Source organism: Oryctolagus cuniculus, chromosome 4 (genome assembly GCF_964237555.1).
Source record: "Oryctolagus cuniculus chromosome 4, mOryCun1.1, whole genome shotgun sequence".
Classification (NCBI taxonomy): Eukaryota; Metazoa; Chordata; class Mammalia; order Lagomorpha; family Leporidae; genus Oryctolagus; species Oryctolagus cuniculus.
The window spans coordinates 139641814-139662451 of record NC_091435.1 but is presented as its reverse complement, the minus strand read 5'-3'; the positions used below and the strand labels follow the sequence as shown (position 1 = coordinate 139662451).

The following is a 20638-nucleotide window of genomic DNA, read 5'->3' as shown; positions in this document are numbered from 1 at the left end:
TTTACTCCCCACATGACTGTAACAGTCAAGACTGGGCAAGGTCAAGGCTGGGAATGGACAATACAATCCAGATCTCTCAGTGGGGGACAGGAACCCAACTAACTGAGCATCATCACTGCCTCCCAGGCTTTGCATTGGCGGGAAGCTGAAGTCCGCAGCTGGAGCCAGGAATCAGAATCCAGGTACTCCACTATGGGATGGCAGCATCTTAACTGCCAGGCCAAACGCCTGCTCCCCATCATAGCTTTTTGTCTCAGAGTGTAAAATATCAACCAAAGTTACTCAGAATAGATTACTTTTTAAAAATTGAACACGGTTTCTGAAAAACAATACACAGATAAGTTAGAAAAGGTTATGAAGTGCTTCCATGATATAATACTGGCCCTGTGGTCCCTTTTCCAGAATATAGAGGACACTTCTGGTTATATCCAGGGCCTTTTAGCTTAAAAGGGAAAAAAAAAAACTTTAATTTTATTCTGCCAATGACCTTTTCTGTTGTTACAGAAATCTGAGGTGTGATGACTCCCTTTGTTCAAACAGGCACCAGAGACGGTGGAGGATCAAGCACTTTATTACGCCAGCGGGCTCAGCTGGAATCATTTCCTGAGAACTGAGCAACAATCCCAAGTTTCTTACAGTATTTATAGGTTCATCAGCATCATACCTTAGCTGGTACAGCACTGGGGGGTTTAAATTGCAGCCCATGTGATTTAGGACCACACTTGCAATGGTCGGTGGGCCTGGTATGTTTGTAGAAGAGATATCAGGGACAGATTCATTAGGACAGATATATGACTGGAGCTGACTGAAGCAGAACTTAGGACTTCTTCCCTCCCTAGACAAGATAACAGTGGGCAGCTGCTTCACTAGTTAATTGCAAGCAGCCACTTTTCAAGGTCTGTGTTGGGAGGAGGGGTCCGCTTTTCTTTCTATGTCTCTGGTTGCGGCCGTATTTCCTCTACACTTTCTCATAGAGCTGGTCCTTACTATTCATTTATATTCATTTATTTATATTATACAAAGAGAAACTCTCATGTTTCCTACTTACCAAGGCAACTATTGGTATAGGCACACCAAATATCTCTTTATCCACTGATCCAAAATTGTGGCTTCAAATAAAATTGATTAAAACATTAGTTATATCTCCAGAAATGTTAATTATTAAAAATTCAGTAAACACTTTATAGGCCAAAGAGTTATGCCATGAAAATATAAGCATCTCAGACATGTAATAAATGCTTTCCCCCACCAAAGCCAAGTGAATTCAAGGACAATTCTGTTGGTTCCTCTACGTGATGGTCATTATTACCTCGTGTCCTTCACAGGAGGCAGGAGGGAGAGTGGTATTGAAACCAAGGAGGTAATGAGACTGCTCCAACACATCTAAGTATAAAAATATATCACCAGAATATACATATTTACATATGTCAAACCCATATACATATCTCAAAACATCATGTTGTACATGATAAAATATACACAAGTTTTACGTGACAATTTAATCTTTAAAAATCTGACATAAATTACACAATAATTGCTGATTCAAAAAGAAGAAAAAAAATCTTTACCTTATAGGGATCAAAAAGTCCAGTTGTACTGGCATTTGAAACATCCGTGGCATATTCAGAACCTAAATTTACATTGGAAATAGTACACATATTATCAGGTAGGATAAATCAATATCTATTCCTAGTTTATAAGCTAAACCTTTGTCTACCCTTGAGTTCATTACTAACTGCATTATTTCCATTGTAAAGTCTCCAGAACAATTTCCTACTTAACCTTTGGAAACATATAGCTTACAAAGCACTTTCATACGCATTGTCATTTTATGACCCCCAGCTTAAAGAGGCCCAAAGAGGTTCGGTGATGTCAAACGATCACCTGTAGTTATACTCTCTTGCAACCTGGCAGATTTGGCACTGAACTTAAGTCTTACCCTTCTTGATTAAGACTGTTGGGGCCAGCATTGTAGCTCAACAGGTAAAGCCACCACCTATGACACGGGCATTTCATCTGGGTGTTGGTTTGAGTCCCAGCTTCTCCACTTCCCATCAAGCTCCCTGCTGACACTCCTGGGAAAGCAGCAGATGGTCCAAGTCTTTGGGCCCCTGCACACACATGGGAGACCCAGAAGTAGTTCCTGTTTCCTGGCTTTGTCCTGGCCCAGCCCTGCCACTGCAACTGAGGTCATCTGGGGAGTAAACGAGCAGAAGGGAGATCTCCCTCTGTCTCCCCCTCCTCTGTAACTCTGACTTCCAAATAAATAAATACATCTTTTTAAAAAGCAATTAAGACTGTTACCCAGTGCTTTTTAAAAATATATTATTTATTTATTTATTTGAAAGTCAGAGTTACAGAGAGAGATAGATGAGAGAGAGAGAGGCAGAGGGAGAGAGAACCATCTGCTGGTTCATTCCTCACAACAGCTGGAACTGGACCAGGACAAAGCCAGGAGCCAGAAGCTTCTTCCAGAACTCCCACATGGGTACAAGGTTCCAAGGACTTGGGCCATCTTCCACTGCTTTTCCCGGGCCATTAGCAGGGAGCTGGATTGGAAGTGGAGCAGCTGGAACATGAACGAGTGCCTATACAGGACGCTAGCATCACAGGCAGCAGCTTTACACACCATGCTACAACACTGGTCCCTACCCGGTTCTTATATTTGAGGTTTTATTAAAACTTAAAAATCACTGTCCTCTTCAACAAATCTGAGACACATCTAGCTTTTCTGTAATGTGCAGTTGTTAGGATACCAAAGAGCAGTATGTCTGGGATGCAGGAAGGAAAAAGGGAGCAAAGGGGAACTTCGGTTTTCCTAGGTACATCCTGTCTCTGTCAAGTTTTAACTGAGACAGAGCTATGAGGTCATGCGTACCTTTGGTGAGCTTATGTAATAACCAGGTGTCAATAGTTCCAAAGCAACAATTTCCTTCTTCAGCTGCCTTTTGCACCTTGAAAATGTAACAGCACAAAATCAATTCAAGAAGGCTGAAGCTATTAAGTACCTAATTAAGTGCACAGCATGATATAATATATTCCCATTTTACTAGATATAATATGCTTCCATTACATTAATATACATAGCATAATATACTCCCATGTTGATAAAAATTAATATATACACAAGAAAATAATGCCTAGAATATATTCTAAATGTTTCTATGCAATTATTACAGCATTTCCGATTTAGTGTGGGAGACTTTACTTTTCTGTGTAATATTTCTGAAAAGCGTTAGTTTTTAACTAAGCATATATTACTTTTGTGATTAAAAAAGGCAAAGTATACATATTTTAGTTTAGACATGCAAATACACTAGTATACCTTGCAGCAGGAACAGCACAGTATGGCCCCCGGGCCCAGCCCAGTTCAGTGCCTGTTTTTGTGCAGCAAGGTTAGAGTGGTTTTTAAATTTTTTAATGGCTAAAAAAAATGAAAGAAGAATCTTCTGTGTCAGTGTCCATGAACAAGTATTACTGGAATGCAATGAAACTCATTTGCTCACGGATTACCTGTAGCTGCTTTCCTGCAGCAACGGCAGAACAGTTGTGATAAAAACCTTTCAGTACTGGCCGGCACCACGGCTCACTAGGCTAATCCTCCGCCTGTGGCACCGGCACCCCAGGTTCTAGTCCCGGTCGGGGTGCCGGATTCTGTCCCGGTTGCCCCTCTTCCAGGCCAGCTCTCTGCTATGGCCCGGGAGTGCAGTGGAGGACGGCCCAAGTGCTTGGGCCCTGCACTCACATGGGAGACCAGGAGAAGCGCTTGGCTCCTGGCTTTGGATCAGCACAGCGCCGGCCGTAGCGGCCATTAGGGGAGTGAACCAACAGAAAAAGGAAGACCTTTCTCTCTCTCCCTCACTGTCTATAACTCTACCTGTCAAAAAAACAACAACAACAACAACAAAAAACAAAACAAAACCACCTTACAGTACTAAAATACCACCATCTGGCCTTTATACAACATAAACTGCCAATCCTTAGACCAAAGCATGCCAAGGGAAATAAAAGCATCGAAGCCTGTTTAAGGGGCTGGTGTTGTGGCAAAGTGAGTTCTGGCATACCACTTGGGTGCCGATTCAAATCCTGACTGCTCCACTTCCAATCCAGCTCCCTGCTAATGGCCCGGGAAAAGCAGCAGAAGATGGCTCAAGTGCTTGGGCCTCTATGACCCATATGGGAGACCTTGATGAAGTTTCTGGCTCCTGGCTTCAGTCTTGGCTGTTGTGAGTATCTGGGGAGTAAACCAAGGGATGGGAGATTTTTCTCTCTCTCTATCTTTCTTTCTCTTTCTCTCTCCCCCTTTTCCTCTGTAACTATTTCAAATTAATAAAATAAATCTTTTTAAAAAATTCTTCCATCCCGCGTGGGCAACCTGGAAGAAGCTCCTGGCTCCTGGCTTCAGATCAGCTCAGCTCTGGTCGTTGTGGTCATTTGGGGAGTGAACCAGCGGAATGGAAGACCCCTCTCTCTCTGGCTCTACCTCTCTCTGTAACTCTGTCTTTCAAATAATTATTAAAAAAATTCTGTTGTTATGACTTAGTATGATTTTAAACAGGGGTAGGGAATATCTGGCCCTTGGCCCATATAAGGCCTGTGAAATCATTTGTTCTGTCCTTGCCAAGGCAACTGCAGGTAGGTCTTGAAGTTCAATAAATCTATAGCAGGCTAATTTATAAGTTGATAATTTTGTATGACCTGCAAATGATGTTATAAATATCTAAATGGCCCTTGGCAGAACAAAGGTTACCCACTTATTCTTTAAAACATGGCCCCACGTTTCTTTCATACTCTTTCCATGCGAAGGTCTGACTGATGCTCCTCCTCTTTCAATCCGGCCTCTGTGACTGTATGAATTGAATACCACAGAAGCAGGGGTGGCTATGGGCAGCAGGTTAACCCACCATCTGCAGTGCTGGCATTCCCATTCGAGCTCTGGTTTGAGTCCCAACTGCACCACTACCAATCCAGCTCCCTGATAATGAGCCTGGGAAAGTAGAAGGTGATGGCTCAAGTACTTGGGCCCCTGCCACCCACATGGGAGATCTGGATGGAGTTCTAGGCTCCTGGATTCAGCCTGGCCCAGCTCCACCCATCGTGGCCATTTGAGGAGTAAACCAGCAGATGGGAAATCTTCTCTCTGTAACTCTACCTTTCAAATAAATAAATAAATCTTTAAAAACAAAACAAACAAACAACAAAAAACCTCTTTAAACTAGCTAGTCGTGAAACTGAAATGCTTGTTAGGATGTTACTAACATACTGGAAAACAATTTTATAAAATATATTTACTATCTCTCCAACTCTTATTTTTCCTTCAAGAATAGTGTTTCTTGGCCTCACCCAACTCTGCCTGCTGCCTGCGATCCTCCTGTACTTAATCTACAGAACCTGATGCATATCTTCCATATAGCCATCATTTCACAGTATCATTGCTTCTCTACTAGACCCTAAACTCCTTAGGGGAGGGACAAGATTGTATTCATATGTATAACACCAACACCCGGAAGGGTTCCTGGCATAGAGCAGATCTTCAAACAAAACGCTTGTTAAGCAAATAACTGAGCAGTGGGCATTTGGTGCTGTGGTTAAGAGGATGCTTGGAGCACCTGCATCCTCCATCACAGTGCATCAGTAGAGACTATTTTCCATCCAGCTTCCTGCTGATGTGCACCCTGGGAGGCAGTGGATGTTGGCTCAAGTACTTTGGTCCCTGCCACCTGTGTGGAAGGCCCAGACTGAGTTCTGGGCTCCAGGCTTCACCCTGGCCCAGCCTTGGCTGTCACAGATATTTAGGAAATGAACCAGTAGATGGAAGACTTCTCAATGTCTGTCTCTCTGCCTTTTGAGTTATCAAAAATAAACAACAACAAAATTTTTAAAGTAAATAACTATTTAAATAACAGTAAATAACAGATGTTTAGGGGAGCAGAAGGTAAACATCAAGACTTCCCAAGGTAGAATCAAGGTCAATTGCCCTCATCTTGGAAAGGACTCCAAGAGGCTCTATCCTAAGAATAAGGGTAAACTAGAATGACAGGAAGTACAACTCAGATTTAAATCATCCCAGTTATTAAGATTGAGACAGTCCTGGTGCCTGGTGAAGAAAGCAAACATAATTCCTATCTAGAGCAAAATAGAATTAGGTTAAGATTGTCATAATTTCTAACCACAATTTTGCAAATATGATGTCCAGCTCACACACATACACAGGTTAGTAACCAACTATGAAATGAGAACATGGGAGGAGAGGTGGCAGGAAAAAGAGGAAGCTATACATATTAGAATCATTAATTAACATCCATGGACTTTTAAATAAACAGGTTAATTGGGAGGGTAGAAATTACAGAACTAAAAATTTTAAAAGTTAACAGATAATAGACTTGAAAGGATAGTTTAGGGAAAAAAAAACCACTCAGAATGAAGCCTAGAGACAAAAGGATGCCAAATACTTAAAAAAAGGTAAGAGACCTAGGGAGTTTAATAAGAAGGTCTTAAATATGTGTAGTTTGCCCTTTGTATCTTTAGGTCCTGCATGCGTGAATTCAACCAACCATGGATCAAAATGTTTGAAAAATAAACTGCATCGGGCTTTGTGCTGTGGCTTAGCAGGTAAAGCTGTTGCTTGCAGGGCTGGCATCCCATATGCGCGCCAGTTCAAGTACTGGCTGTATCACTTCCGATTTCAGCTCTCTGCTATGGTCTGGAAAAGCAGTGGAAGATGGTCTAATTCCTTGGGCCCCTGCACCCACATGGGAGACCTGTAAGAAGCTCCAGGCTCCTGGCTTCAGATAAGCCCAGCTACAGCCATTGTGGCCATTTGGGGAGCAAACCAGAGGATGGAAGACCTCTCTCTCTGTCTCTCTCTCTCTCTGCCTCTACCTCTCTGTAACTCTGCCTTTCAAATAAATAAATAAATCTTTTTTTTTAAAAAAAAGTATTAAAAAGAAAAAGTAGTGGCTCCTCAAAGAACTTTTCAAAATCATCAATATGTGCCAAGCAATAAATTCAAGAAACCCTACAAACCCAATTAGGTTACATAAAATACACTACACTTAAATAATAAGTACATAAAATAATGAAATTCTCAGCAAATGAGAAAAGGAAGAGAACTTCCTTACTTTTATAAAAGATCTTTTTAAAAAATCTATTGCAAATTCATAAATAGTGAAATGTTGAGCTTTTCATTCTGAGTTTAAGAATGAGAAAAAGAATTTGGGTTCACTCATTCTAATTAATATGTCATGTAGGTTGGCACCAATGCAAAGAAAAAGAAATGAAAGTGCTGGACCAGTAGAAATAAACATGCAACTATTTGCAAAATAGACACTAGTGTACTCCCTCATACATTCACACAAAATCATCATATAAGTTACTTGAATAACTGAGTTGATGTAAGAATATTTTTTGATCACAGGTAAAATCAGAAAACTTAACCAATTTCTAAATACCAGCCAGAGAAGGCTAGAAAATAAGTAAACAGACTAGATAAAACAGCTATAAACATATCCACTATCTAACAGTGGATCTAATAGAATCTAATTTAAAAATGTATAAGAAACCTACAGAGAAAACTGTGGGACATAATTTAGGTATATTAAAGACTATTGTAAAGGGAAAGATCATGCCATGGATCCAAGGCTCACTAGCATAAAGATGACAATTCCATTGCCTCCCCAACAGAAGTTCCAGCTCTGGCTGGGTTTGTGGTTTTTCAGGAGGGTGTGTTTGTGTGTGTATGTATGTGTGTGCATAAATTGATTAACTCATTCTAAAGTTGGTGTGGAGGCAGAAAGGATCAAGATAAATGTGACAGGAAATTTGATTCTTACTTTATACCAACTACAAAAATCAATTCCAGTTTAATTATTGACTCATGGAAGGTGAAAAGTAAGTATCTTTATGAGCTCAGAATAGGAAATGACCTCCCTAAAAGGACAACAACAAAAAAGAGGTACTAAACATTAAGACTGATAAACTAGACTGCTTTAAAATCAACAACTTATTTTTCGGAAGACGACAGAGGCAAAGGACAATTGGAGAAAATACTTGTAATACATAGCAAACAAAAATATCATCCAGGATTGTAAGAAATATGCAAGGAAAAAAGAAAATTTCTGAACATACAAGATAGAATCGTTTCCGGTCTGCTGTGTAAGAAGTTTGAAGTTGTCACTCCCATCCTTACAAGAAAAAAGCTGAGCAAAGTGAAAAGCAAAACCAGCAAGTCTTCTTACATCTGCCAGAGAGCTGATGCCACAGGACAGGCAGCCCCCAGAAAATCCAAAAGCAGTGAGCACGAGGAGTAGAGCTTACCAGGAACAGAAGCTGCAGCTGGAGCTTGGGAGGAACACGTCAAGAGTGTTGCTGCAGACTAAACTGTGGATTAGATTTGTTGATTAAAAAAAAAAAAAAAAAAAAAACCTGGAGGTCCAGGCTTACAGGAATCCAATACTTTTGTGACTTTAACTCCAGGAGCCTGCCCAGGGTTTCAGGGTGAACACTGGAGAAAAGGCAGAGAAGCACAGAGGTTGTGCTTCAGACAGGTAAAAGGGAAAGTAACAACTGTGAAACAAATCTAGAGTATGCTGTACTCCTTACAAGTGGGCTGCACTTAAGAAAAACTACTTCGTTATAAGGGCAGGGTTATGATCAGTTCCAGCCTCTTCCAACCCTCCTGCCCCATCTAAAAGATAAAAGAGTAAGTGGGGTGGGCATTTGGCACAGAGGTTAAGCTGCAGGTTGCAATGCCCGCATCCTATCATCAGAGTGCCTGGGTTAGATCTTGGCTCTGCTCCCCATTTCAGCTCCCTGCTAATGTGCACATCCTGGGAGACAGAGATGATGGCTCAAGCAATGGGTCTGTGCTACTCACGTGGAAGTCCCACACTGAGTTTACAGCTCCTAGCTTTGGTCCAGCCCAGCCCTGGCGGTTGCAGGCACTATGAGAAGCAAATCAGCAGGTGGGAAGTTCTGTGTGTCTTTCTCTTTACCTCTTAAGTAAATGGATGATAGACTGTTTTGCCTTCCCCCAACCTTCACCACATCAACAGGACTTCTGAATTAATCAGAGATTACAACTGAAAGCATTGCCAGCTTCAGGCTGTATTTAAGAAGTCTCCCGGGAAACCCAGAGATGACACAGGAGATAAAAATAAGGAAATGTGAGGAAATTTATCTCCGACATCACAGCTGCAACTAACAGTAAATACAGCATAACTCCCAGTGAGATCAACATTAAACCTCAGATTAAAAGCCTATTTTGTCTCAGTTCCTTTTACCCACTACATCATGTACAGCTTTGAACAACAACAAATCAGAAGGCAAGAAAACCCAGTCTAAAGGGACAGAGCAAGCAAAGAACCAGAAGCAGACAAGGAATTTAATTAGCAGACAGGGAATTTTAAATGTCTATGGTTAATATGGTAAGGGCTCTAATGAAAGAAAGTGGAAAGAATAGAGAGGTAAGCAGAGGAATGGAAACTCTCAGAAAGAAAAAGGAAATGCTACAAATCAAAAACACTGTAACAGAAATGAAGATAGCGCATAGTGGACTCATCAGTAGACTGGACATAGTAAAAAAAAAAAAAAATCAGTTACCTTGAAGATATAAAGAGATAAAAGACACATCAATAAATCTTCCCGAGCCGGCGCCGTGGCTCAATAGGCTAATCCTCCACCTTGCGGCGCCGGCACACCGGGTTCTAGTCCCGGTTGGGGCTCCGGATTCTGTCCCGGTTGCCCCTCTTCCAGGCCAGCTCTCTGCTATGGCCAGGGAGTGCAGTGGAGGATGGCCCAGGTGCTTGGGCCCTGCACCCCATGGGAGACCAGGAAAAGCACCTGGCTCCTGGCTCCTGCCAGGATCAGCGCGGTGCGCCGGCTGCAGCGGCGGCCATTGGAGGGTGAACCAGCGGCAAAGGAAGACCTTTCTCTCTCTGTCTCTCTCTCACTGTCCACTCTGCCTGTCAAAAAAAAAAATAATAAATAAATAAATAAATAAATAAATCTTCCCAAACTTGTGGCATGGTAGGCTAAGCCATCGCCTGCAACACTGGCATCCCATATAGGCACCAGTTCCAGTCCTGGCTGCTCTACTTCTGATCCAGCTCCATGTTAATGCATCTGGGAAAGCAGTGGAAGATGGCCCAAGTGCTTGGGCCCCTGCACCCACGTGAGAAACATGAATACAGCTCCTGGCTCCTGGCTTCTGGCTTCAGATTGGCCCAGCTCGAGTTGTTGTACCCATTTAGGGAGTGAACTAGTGGATGGAAGATTCTCTCTTTAACTCTTTCAAATAAATAAATTAATTAAAAAAAAAACTTTCCAAACTAAAAAGAAGAAAGCAGGGTGGGGAATAAAAAGAAAGCAATATTAAAACAATATTCATGGGGCCAGTGCTGTGGCATAGTGGGTAAATTGCTGCCCGAAGCTCCGGCATCCCATATGGGTGCCAGTTCTAGTTCTGGTTGCTTCACTTCCGATCCAGCTCTCTGCTATGGCCTGAGAAAGCAGTAAAAGATGGCCCTAGTTCTTGGGCCCCTGCAGTCATGTGGAAGACCTGGAAGAAGCTCCTGGCTCCTGGCTTCGGATCGGCGCAGCTCCTGCCGTTGCGGCCATCTGGGGAGTGAACCAGCAGATGGATGATCTCTCTCTCTCTGCCTCTGCCTCTCTGTAACTGTGCCTTTCAAATAAAATAAATAAATCTTAAAACAAAAAAAAACACAATATTCATGAGCTCTGTGTCAGTGCAAGAAGTATAACGTGTATAGTGGGAGTTATCAGAAGACAACAATGGAACAGAAGAAATATTTTCCATAAAACTTACTGAGCATTTTCCAAAATTAATAACAGATACCAAACCATAGATCCAGGAAGCTCAGAGGATACTAAGCACAAGCATCAACATCAAAAAATCCACACCGGGTGTATTATATTCAAACTGCTGAAAACCAAAGACAGAGAAAATCTTGAAAGAAGCCAGAGAGATAAACATCTTAAATAGGAAAATCTAAACTGCAACTGACAAATTGCTGGAAGCTCTGTACCAACAAGGATGACCAGAGGGGATTTTTAGGGAAGTAAAACTATTGTGTATGAATCTGTAACAGTGAATGCATCTCATTATGTATTTGTGGAGACCCATAGAACGTACAACACAATGGGTGAATCCTAAGGTAAACTATCGATTCTAGTTAGTAAAAGTACATCAAAATTGGTTAATCAATTGTAACAAATAATACTACACTAATGCGATATGTAAGTAATAGGAAACTGGTAGTGGTGGGCATGAAGATGTATGTAGAAACTATTTTCCATTCAGTTTTCTGTAAGCCTAAAATTGACTAAAAATTAGTCTACAAACTAAACATTTTTCAAGTGGGTAAAGGATCTATATAGACACCTCCCCAAAGAAGATATTCAAATGGTAAATAAACATAGGAAAATGTATTCTATATCATATGCCATTAGGGAACTACAATGAGATACCACTACACACCTATTAAAACCTAAGATAATACTACACCCTGTTACAATGAATGACTAAACTCCAACACTAACAACATCAAATGCTGATGAGGATATGAACAATAGGGAATCTCATTCATTGTTGGTGGGAGGGAAAATGCTACAGTCACTTTGGAAGATAATTTGGCAGTTTCATACAAAATTAAATGTAGTCTTACCATACTATCTAGCAATCACATACCCTAGGTATTTACCTAAATGAGCTGAAATTTTATGTCCACATAAAAATCTGCAGACAAAAGTTTATAGGAACTTTATTCATAATTGCCAAAAATTAGAAGCAACCAAGATGTTTTTCAATAGGTAACTGAATTAACAAATGTTGACAACATCCAAATAATGACATATTTCTTAGTGACAAAAAGAAATGATCCATCAAGTCACAAAAAGACATGGAGAAACTTAACCCATTATGTCCCATCATCCTATATAAGGGCAGTCAAAACTAAAAATGAGCAATAAACATACCGTTTATGGTAAGTTTGAAATAAATATTAGGTTGTTGAAATATTTTGAAATTGAAAACTTGGGAGTTAATCGGCTAAAAGTATACTGGTAAGCAGAGTAAGCCAGTGTGAAAAGGCTACAAAATTATATTATTTTAATTATATAATATTCTGAAAAAGGCAAAACTATAGAGACAATAAAAAAATAAATGCCAGGGGTTTGCTAAAAGATTAAAAATAGAAATTACATTGGTAAATAAAATAAAAAGTCCTCTCATCACTGATGGTGGATGTGTAAATTATTAGAACTACTTTAAAAGTGTTTTGACATTATTCACTACAGGTGATGATACACATGCAAATTCATACTCTAAAAGTTCCATCCCTGTATGTAGACCCAGCACTGACATGTACACGGACAAATGTATTATTAATAATAACCCACAACTAAGAAGAACTCAAATGCACATCAACAGAACGGATAAATTATGGTAAAATAACAGTCTAAACAGTAAATATCAAAGAAAAATAATTTATGCACAATATGAATATTTATACACATATATTACAGTATATGTTGACTAAAAGGAATCTGACATAAACCATATATAAACCATAGGATTCCATCTTTTGATTAAAAAATCTTCAGGCAAAATTAAAGTATGAGGTTGAAAAATAAACATACAAATATTAGAAATAAAATGTGATATTAATTATTATAGTGTTCCAGTTTTTGATCCGATTGGCATTACAGAGATGGCTACACAGTGCATCACAGATAGGTACATTTTGTTTTGTTCACCTTTCTAGATGTATTAGGATGTAATAAAAATGTTTAGAAAAAAATGAACCACATAAAGATGCCTTGTCTTCCACTCCAATATATGATAAATACAAGTTTCCCTCAAATAATCAAATCACTATCTTTATTCCTCGAATATTTTCTTCCCCACAGTCTTTACCTTGTTTCTATACACACAATCTCTGCTTACCTCTATTATATTCTGTAATATCCAGGCCAGGCGCAGAGAAGCATGCTGGGTTGTGAAAGTGAACATATTGGCGGCTAGCAGTCGTTTACTTCTAGTGAAAAAGTGAAGCACTCGGCAGGAACTGTGTATTACCTAGTTAGGAAAAAGACATTTTAGGAAAATGCTTTCAATGATGTATGATGTTTCTATATCAATTATTTGCACATATAAACAAACCAAGCAGAAAACAATCATTTAACTACTTGTAAAAGTGTTATCAGCACAAAAGAAAGTCAAGTCCAGCAGTATTATCTTGAGTACACTGCATCCTTTTTTAAAAATTTTATTTATTTGAGAGGTAGAGTTACAAATAGAGAGTGGGAGAGACAGAGAAAAAGGTCTTCCATCTGCTGGTTCACTCCCCAAATGGCTGCAATGGCCAGAGCTGTGCTGATCCGAAGCCAGGAGCCAGGTGCTTCTTCTGGGTCTTCCATGCGAGTATAGGGACCCAAACACTTGGGCCATATTCAGCTGCTTTCTTGGGTCATTATCAGGGAGCTGGATAGGAAGAGGGGTTAGCAGGGACACAGACTGGAACCCATATGGGATGCCAGTGCTGTAGGCAGAGGCTTAGCCTACTGTGCCACAGCGCCGGCCCCCAGACTGTATTCTAACATATGAAAAGCAACACATCTATTTGGAACTCCTCTGACTACACAAATCTTTTAAAAACAACTATTTTCTACCTGTCTACCTCTTTTTAACTATAGAAATGGAAGGAGGGGCCAGCACCGTGTGCAGTAGCTTAGTCCTCCGCCTGTAGTGCCAGCAACCCATATGGGTGCCAGTTTTAGTCCCAGCTGTTCCTCTTCCCATCCAGCTCTCTGCTGTGGCCAGGGAATGCAGTGGAGGATGGCCCAAGTCCTTGGGCCCCTGCACCCGCATGGGAGACCAGGAAGAAGCACCTGGCTCCTGGCTTCCGATTGGCACAACTCCGGCCATTGCGGCCATTTGGGGAGTAACCAATGGAAGGAAGAACTTTCTCTCTGTCTCTCCCTCTCACTGTCTGTAACTCTACCTCTCAAATAAATAAAAATCTTGGAAGGAAGGAAGGGAGGGAGGGAGGGAGGGAGGGAAGGAGGGAGGGAGGGAGGGAGCGAGGGAAGGAGCCAGTCAAGGGAGAAGGCTACCTTTGCAGCATTCTTATTTCATTGAGACATGCCACTTAACTACACTGGCAGCACAGAAGCATCCACTCACTGCTATTAAACAATCATTTGTACGAAATTGTTAGCTAATCTTTGATTTTGAGGGCTCATGTTCCAAATATTTTCATGCTTTCTGTAACCTCATATCTCAACTTCAGATTGCCTCTCTAATCAAAAGCCTGAGTAAACTTAATGCCAGCCAGTGAAGAATGAGCTCCTAATACCTTGTTTTTCCATCAGAAGTCAAGTTAGTAGTAAGGAAATTCCCCTACACATCAAACACTTAAAAATTGGAATGTATGATTTTATTTAACACTATCTATACTTATCTAATGATCAAAGATGAAGCATATACAGTTTCAGATTTACTTTTTTAAAAAAAATTTATTTGAAAGTCAGCATTACAGAGCAAAAGAGAGAGAGAGAGAGAGAGAGAGAGAGAGAGAGAGAGAGATCTTCCATCTTCTGGTTCACTCCCCAAGAGGCCACAACGGCCAGGGCTAATCCAAGCCAATGCGAATAGCCCCATCCAGGTCTCTCACATGGGTCCAGGAGCCCAAGCACTTGGGCCACTTTCCATTACCTTTACAGGCCATTCGCAGGGAGCTGGGTTGGAAGTTGATCAACTGGGACATTGCAAGTGGCAGTGTTACCCACTACACCACAATGCTGGTCTGTGAGATTTACTTCTTAATAAGTAAAATCACTAATTAAAACAAAACACAGTTACACAGAAAACCAGCTTGGAGTTTTAAGGTTTTAAGACATTGAAAAATAAATGGGGCAGGTTTTGTGGTGCAGCTGTTTACCTGCTGCATGGGAGGCCCGCATCCCATACTGGAGGCGAGTGCCGGTTTGAGTCTTGGCAGCTCCACTTCTGATCTGGCTTCTTACACATCCTGGGAGGCAGCAGGTGACAGCTCAAGTACCTGGGTCCCTGCCACACACGTGGGAGACCTGGATGGAGTTCCTGATTCTTTGGCCTGATTTGGCCCTGGCTGTTGTGGACATCTGAGGAGTAAACCAGCAGATGGAAGACACCCTTCTCACTCTTTTGGTCATTCTACCTCTCAAGTAGATGAAAATAAACATTAATAGAATAAAATAAAATAAAAGCTCTTATTCTGCAACATACTACAAGGACACAGATGGACAATTCAACTTACAAAACTGACATGTTGCAAAACACAGTGAACTGCCCACTCCCTTTTGAATTAATCTACTTCTGGTAATCCTAACCTCATTCCCACAAATAAATCTAAAGGCTTTGGTTTGTTTGTGAAAAACAGTAATATAAATCTGTTTTCCTTTCATTTTTAGCTGAAAATAGATCAATTCAGAAAGTCCATAGACTCAGTCCTCTGTACATCTCAGACATGTCTTTTTAACTTTGCATCTTTGTCAATGCTCAAACCTTCTCTATTTATATTTTGCATGCATGTATATTTTTATATTATTCATTAAAGAATAAGACTTGGAAAAAGTATTTAAAGTGACTGTCCATAAGGTTTTAGCTATTATTTTAAGAAATGATCAAAATGGGTTCTTCTTTAAGCACATTATACCTTTAAGTTTGGATTTAGTTTTCTTCAGGGATATTCTGTTAAAATGCAGATATCATGTATGCATAATACACGGAAAGTATTGGCCGGCGCCGTGGCTCACTAGGCTAATCCTCCGCCTACAGCGCCGGCACACCAGGTTCTAGTCCCAGTTGGGGCGCCGAATTCTGTCCCGGTTGCTCCTCTTCCAGTCCAGCTCTCTGCTATGGCCCAGAAGGCAGTGGAAGATGGCCCAAGCACTTGGGCCCTGCACCTGCATGGGAGACCAGGAGAAGCACCTGGCTCCTGGCTTCAGATTGGCGCAGCGTGCCTGCCGTAGCGGCCATTTGCGGGGTGAACCAACAGAAAAGGAAGACCTTTCTCTCTCTCTCTCTCTCTCTCTCTCTCTCTCTCACTGTCTAGCTCTGCCTGTCAAAAAAAATTATTTAAAATGCCACTAAGAAATACATCCTGAGGCTGGCATCATGGTATAGTGGGTTAAGCCACTACCTTTGATGATGCCATCCTGTATCAGAGCGCTGGTCCAAGTTCTGGCTGCTCTGCTTCAGGTCCAGCTCCCTGCTAATGTGCCTGGGAAAGCAGTGGAGGATGGCCCAGGTACAAGGGTCTCTGTCTCCCACCTGGGAGACCTGGATGAAATTCCAGGCTCTTGCCATTGTAGCCATTTGGAGACTGAACCAGTGAATCGAAGATCCATCTCTCCATCTCTCTGTCTCTGTCTCTCTATCTCTCTTGGCTCTCTCTGTTACTCTTTCAAGCAAATAAGTAAATCTTTAAAAAATAAAAAGAAATGTATCCTGATTTCAGAGATGTTTACACATAGAAAAACATGTTTGGTTTTTTTGTTTGTTTGTTTGTTTGTTTGTTTTTGACAAGCAGAGTTAGACTGTGAGAGAGAAAGACAGAGAGAAAGGTCTTCCTTTTTCCGTTGGTTCACCCCCCAAATGGCCGCCATGGCCAGTGCACTGCAGCCAGCATGCTGCGCCAATCCGAAGCCAGGAGCCAGGTGCTTCTCCTGATCTCCCATGCGGGTGCAGGGCCCAAGCACTTGGATCATCCTCCACTGCCTTCCTGGGCCACAGCAGAGAGCTGGACTGGAAGAGGGGCAGCCGGGACAGAATCCGGAAGGAAGACCTTTCTCTCTCTCTCTCTCTCTCTCTCTCTCTCTCTCACTGTCTAACTCTGCCTGTCAAAAACAAAACAAAAAAAACTAACATGCAATTACTGTATGACCTAGCAAATGTACTCTTGGGACATTTATTCCAGAAAAAGTCAAAACTTTTGCTCATAAAAAATTCTGTACAAAAAATGTTCATAGCAGCCTTATCTGTAAGAACCAAAAACTGGGATCAGCAGAAGTTGTTCAACAGGTAAATGGTCCATCCGCACTGAATACAACTCAGAAATAAAAAAGAATGAGCTAGTGTTATACCCAATGACTTCAATGAATCTCCAGGGAATTATACTATATGGGGAAAATAAAGTACCAAAAAGTCAGTTTGTAAAAAAAAATTTTAAAGGTTTATTTTATTTATTTGAAAGGCAGAGAGACAGAGAGAAAGAGATCTTCCACCCATTGGCTCACTCCCCAAATGGCTATTATGGCTAGGCTAGGTGGAAGCCAGGAGCCAAGAACTCCTTCCAGGTCTCCCAATTAGGTGGTAGGGACCCAAAGACTTGGATCCTCTGCTGCTGCCTTCTCAGGCACATTAGCAGGAAGCTGGATTGGAAGTGGAGCAACAGGGACTCAAACCAGCGCTCCAATATGGGATGCAGTGTCATGGGTGGTGGCTTAACCTCCTTTGCCACAATGCCAGCCTCTAAACCTTGTATTTTTAAAAGAGGTATGGCTCTGTGGACTCAGACCTAGGTGGCAGTGACATGTCTAAGCGTACCAAGAAGATCAGAATCATCAGTAAATACAGGACCTGCCTGCCTCCTGCAAAAATGGTGAAAACTAAAATCAACCAGCTCACTGAGTCCACATGCTCCTTCTGTGGCAAAGCCACGATGAAGAGATGAGCAGCGGGGATCTGGCACTGCAGTTCCTGCATGGACACGGGAACTGGTGGGGCCTGGACCCACAGCACCACTTCTGCTTCACAGGAAAGCCCACTATCAGAAGCCAGGAGGGACTGAAAGACCAGGAGAAGCTCCACCATTTCAGACATCACTAGCCTACAGTAACAAAACTGTCTAGATTGTTACTTGTATTAATTAGAAATTCTGATTGCATTGTGTTAATACTGCTTTTTCCAAAGGGACATAATTTGTAATTTCTTAATTTATATTGCAAAAGAATAAGCATACTGAGATTATAATCCAGTCTTTTTTTTAATGGTACTCAAATGAAATGATATGGCATACAAATAGAGGCCTAACAGGTTGGGTATACATCTTGGCTTTTTTTTTTTTTCTGTTCTTGCAAGTTTGACTTTTTTGAGATATATTGGTACAAATTGTGCAAACTTTTCTTTTTAAATCAGTTAATGAACTTTGCTTCTAAAGGTATAAGGTATATTAAAGGATATAAATATATCATCTTTTTTTTTAAACAAAATGGTACGATTCTATGCATATAACATTTCTAAAATTAGAGCATTTTATAGTAGAGGACAGATTCATGGTTGCCAGAGCTAAGGATAGGACATGGTGGGGAGGTATATAGGAGAGAGGGAGATGTAGTCATGAAAAAGCAAAACAAAGGATACTTCTGGTGATGGATTTGTTCAGTATCTTACATGTGGTGTCTGATGCATGAATCTATACAGATGAAAAGATCGTATAGAAATCAGTACACACAAACACATACACGTACACAGTAAATACAAGTGAAACTGGAGAAATCTGAATACAGCTATAGATATTATTAATGTCAAGATCCTGGTTGTGACATTACACTATTGTTCTACAAAATGTTACCATTGGGATGAACTGCAAAATGGACAAGGGATTTCTGTATTATTTTTTGAAACTGCACATGAACCTACAATTAGTTCAATTAAAATTTTAATTTTAAAAATGTATGCCTCAGAATCTTTGAAATTTAGTAAGTGCTATGGAAGCAATAAAGGACAATGTGAGAGTCTGGGTATGGGGAGAGGCCACTTTAAATAGAACGGCAGAGAAATGCTCAAAGGCACATGAGCTGGACCCTAAAGGGCGAGAAGTTTCCAGTCATGATGGCAGAGAGACCACTGCATATAGGAGGGCATTGTGGTGAGAAAGGGCTCCGGGGCTACAAGAACAAAACCAGCCTGGCAAAGATGGAGCCCCACTACTAGCAACTTCAGGAAGAAAAGAGTCTGGGATGTGGTCAGAGTTATACGTGGAACCAAATCAGGTTAATGATTGGGATTTTATGCTAAGAGCAAAGAAGAGCCTTAGCAATCACTGGGAAGAGCAAAACTAACTATGAGAGGAAGTTTCGATGCTTGAGGAGACTGAAGATAGCAAAAGATGACCAACATGCCTCAGACATTTCACCATTCAGCTTGAGGCTAGCCTTGGCTAAACTAACGACTTTCGTGCCAGCTCTGAAAAATACTCCAGAGACCTTTCCGAGAGCCTCAATCAATACACCATTAGTAGTTGGGCAGGACGACTGAAAGGTTGGGTCCCTTTCTTTCTTGGACAGGCCCTGGAATTGTGTGAGCTAAACTGAGAATCTGGGTTGGTCTGCATTTTTCTGGTAAGAAGAACCAAAACTTTGTGCACACGTTCAATATCAGGTAGACAAATTGATTTAGATGCTCAGTTTTAACCTTGAGGCCACAGTTTTGCAACAAGATTTAGATTTTGGGCTTTACTATGGAAATAAAATGTATTTATAAAGTCCCAGTTTATTTTCAAAGGAATGTTTGATGAACTATTAAAAACTAAAATTACACATTAAAGTACATAAATTATATATATATATATATATATTTTTTTTTTTTTTTTGACAGGCAGAGTGGACAGTGAGAGAGAGAGACAGAGAGAAAGGTCTTCCTTTGCCGTTGGTTCGCCCTCCAATGGCCGCCGCGGGCTGGCGCGCTGCGGCCGGCGCACTGAGCTGATCCAATGGCAGGAGCCAGGTACTTATCCTGGTCTCCCATGGGGTGCAGGGCCCAAGCACTTGGGCCATCCTCCACTGCACTCCCTGGCCACAGCAGAGAGCTGGCCTGGAAGAGAGGAAACTGGGACAGAATCTGGTGCCCCGATCGGGACTAGAACCCGGTGTGCCAGTGCCGCAAGGCAGAGGATTAGCCTAGTGAGCCATGGCGCCGGCCCACATAAATTATATTATTATAAATTATACAGTTAAGTTTATAATTCAGGTCCATCTGATTTCTTATGAGCACCTGGAACTCCTCTAATCAGTGTGTGTCTTACCTACAAATAGCAACTTCAATATTCATCCTCACAAATTATTGCAGCAAGGTGCATTTTTATATATTCTTTAAAAGATTTATTTGAAAGGCAGAGTAACAGAGAGGCAGAGTCAGGGAGAGAGAAAGAAATCTTCTACCTACTGGTTCACGCCCTAAATGGCCACAACGGCCAGAGCTGGGCCAATCCAAAGCCAGGAGCCAGGAGCTTCCTCTGGGTTTTTCCATGTGGGTAAAAGAGCCCAAGGACTTGGGCCAACTTCCACTGCTTTCTCAGGCCATAGCAGAGAACCAGATTGGAAGTGGAGAAGCCAGGACTCAAACTGGTGCCCATATGGGATGCCGCACTGCAGACAGCAGCTTTACCCACTACACCACAGTGCTGCCCCAGCATTTTTATATTTTAAGCAAACAAAAAAACCCTATGCAGGTGAGATTATGGAAAAACTGTGCCACTCATGCATTGTTGTTATATTCTGTGAGTACATTCATGTTGTTTTCATACAAAACTATTATGTCTTCAAATGCTTATCAAGGGGTTGGCACTGTGGCAAA

General features: G+C 41.3%; 1 protein-coding gene across 3 annotated transcripts in view; it reads right to left on the bottom strand.

Moving 5' to 3' along the window:
• GK5 (glycerol kinase 5) overlaps positions 1-20638 on the bottom strand; it is a 93441-nt gene that overhangs the window by 47241 nt on the left and 25562 nt on the right. For all 3 annotated transcript variants that reach the window (XM_051859010.2, XM_017346816.3, XM_008266275.4), the window contains exons 5-9: positions 12965-13096; positions 2879-2954; positions 1569-1630; positions 1310-1383; positions 1049-1109 (exon numbers count right to left, since the gene is read on the bottom strand). In XM_051859010.2, the coding sequence (XP_051714970.2) occupies positions 1049-1109; positions 1310-1383; positions 1569-1630; positions 2879-2954; positions 12965-13096 (405 nt within the window). The remainder of the gene's footprint in view (positions 1-1048; positions 1110-1309; positions 1384-1568; positions 1631-2878; positions 2955-12964; positions 13097-20638) is intronic.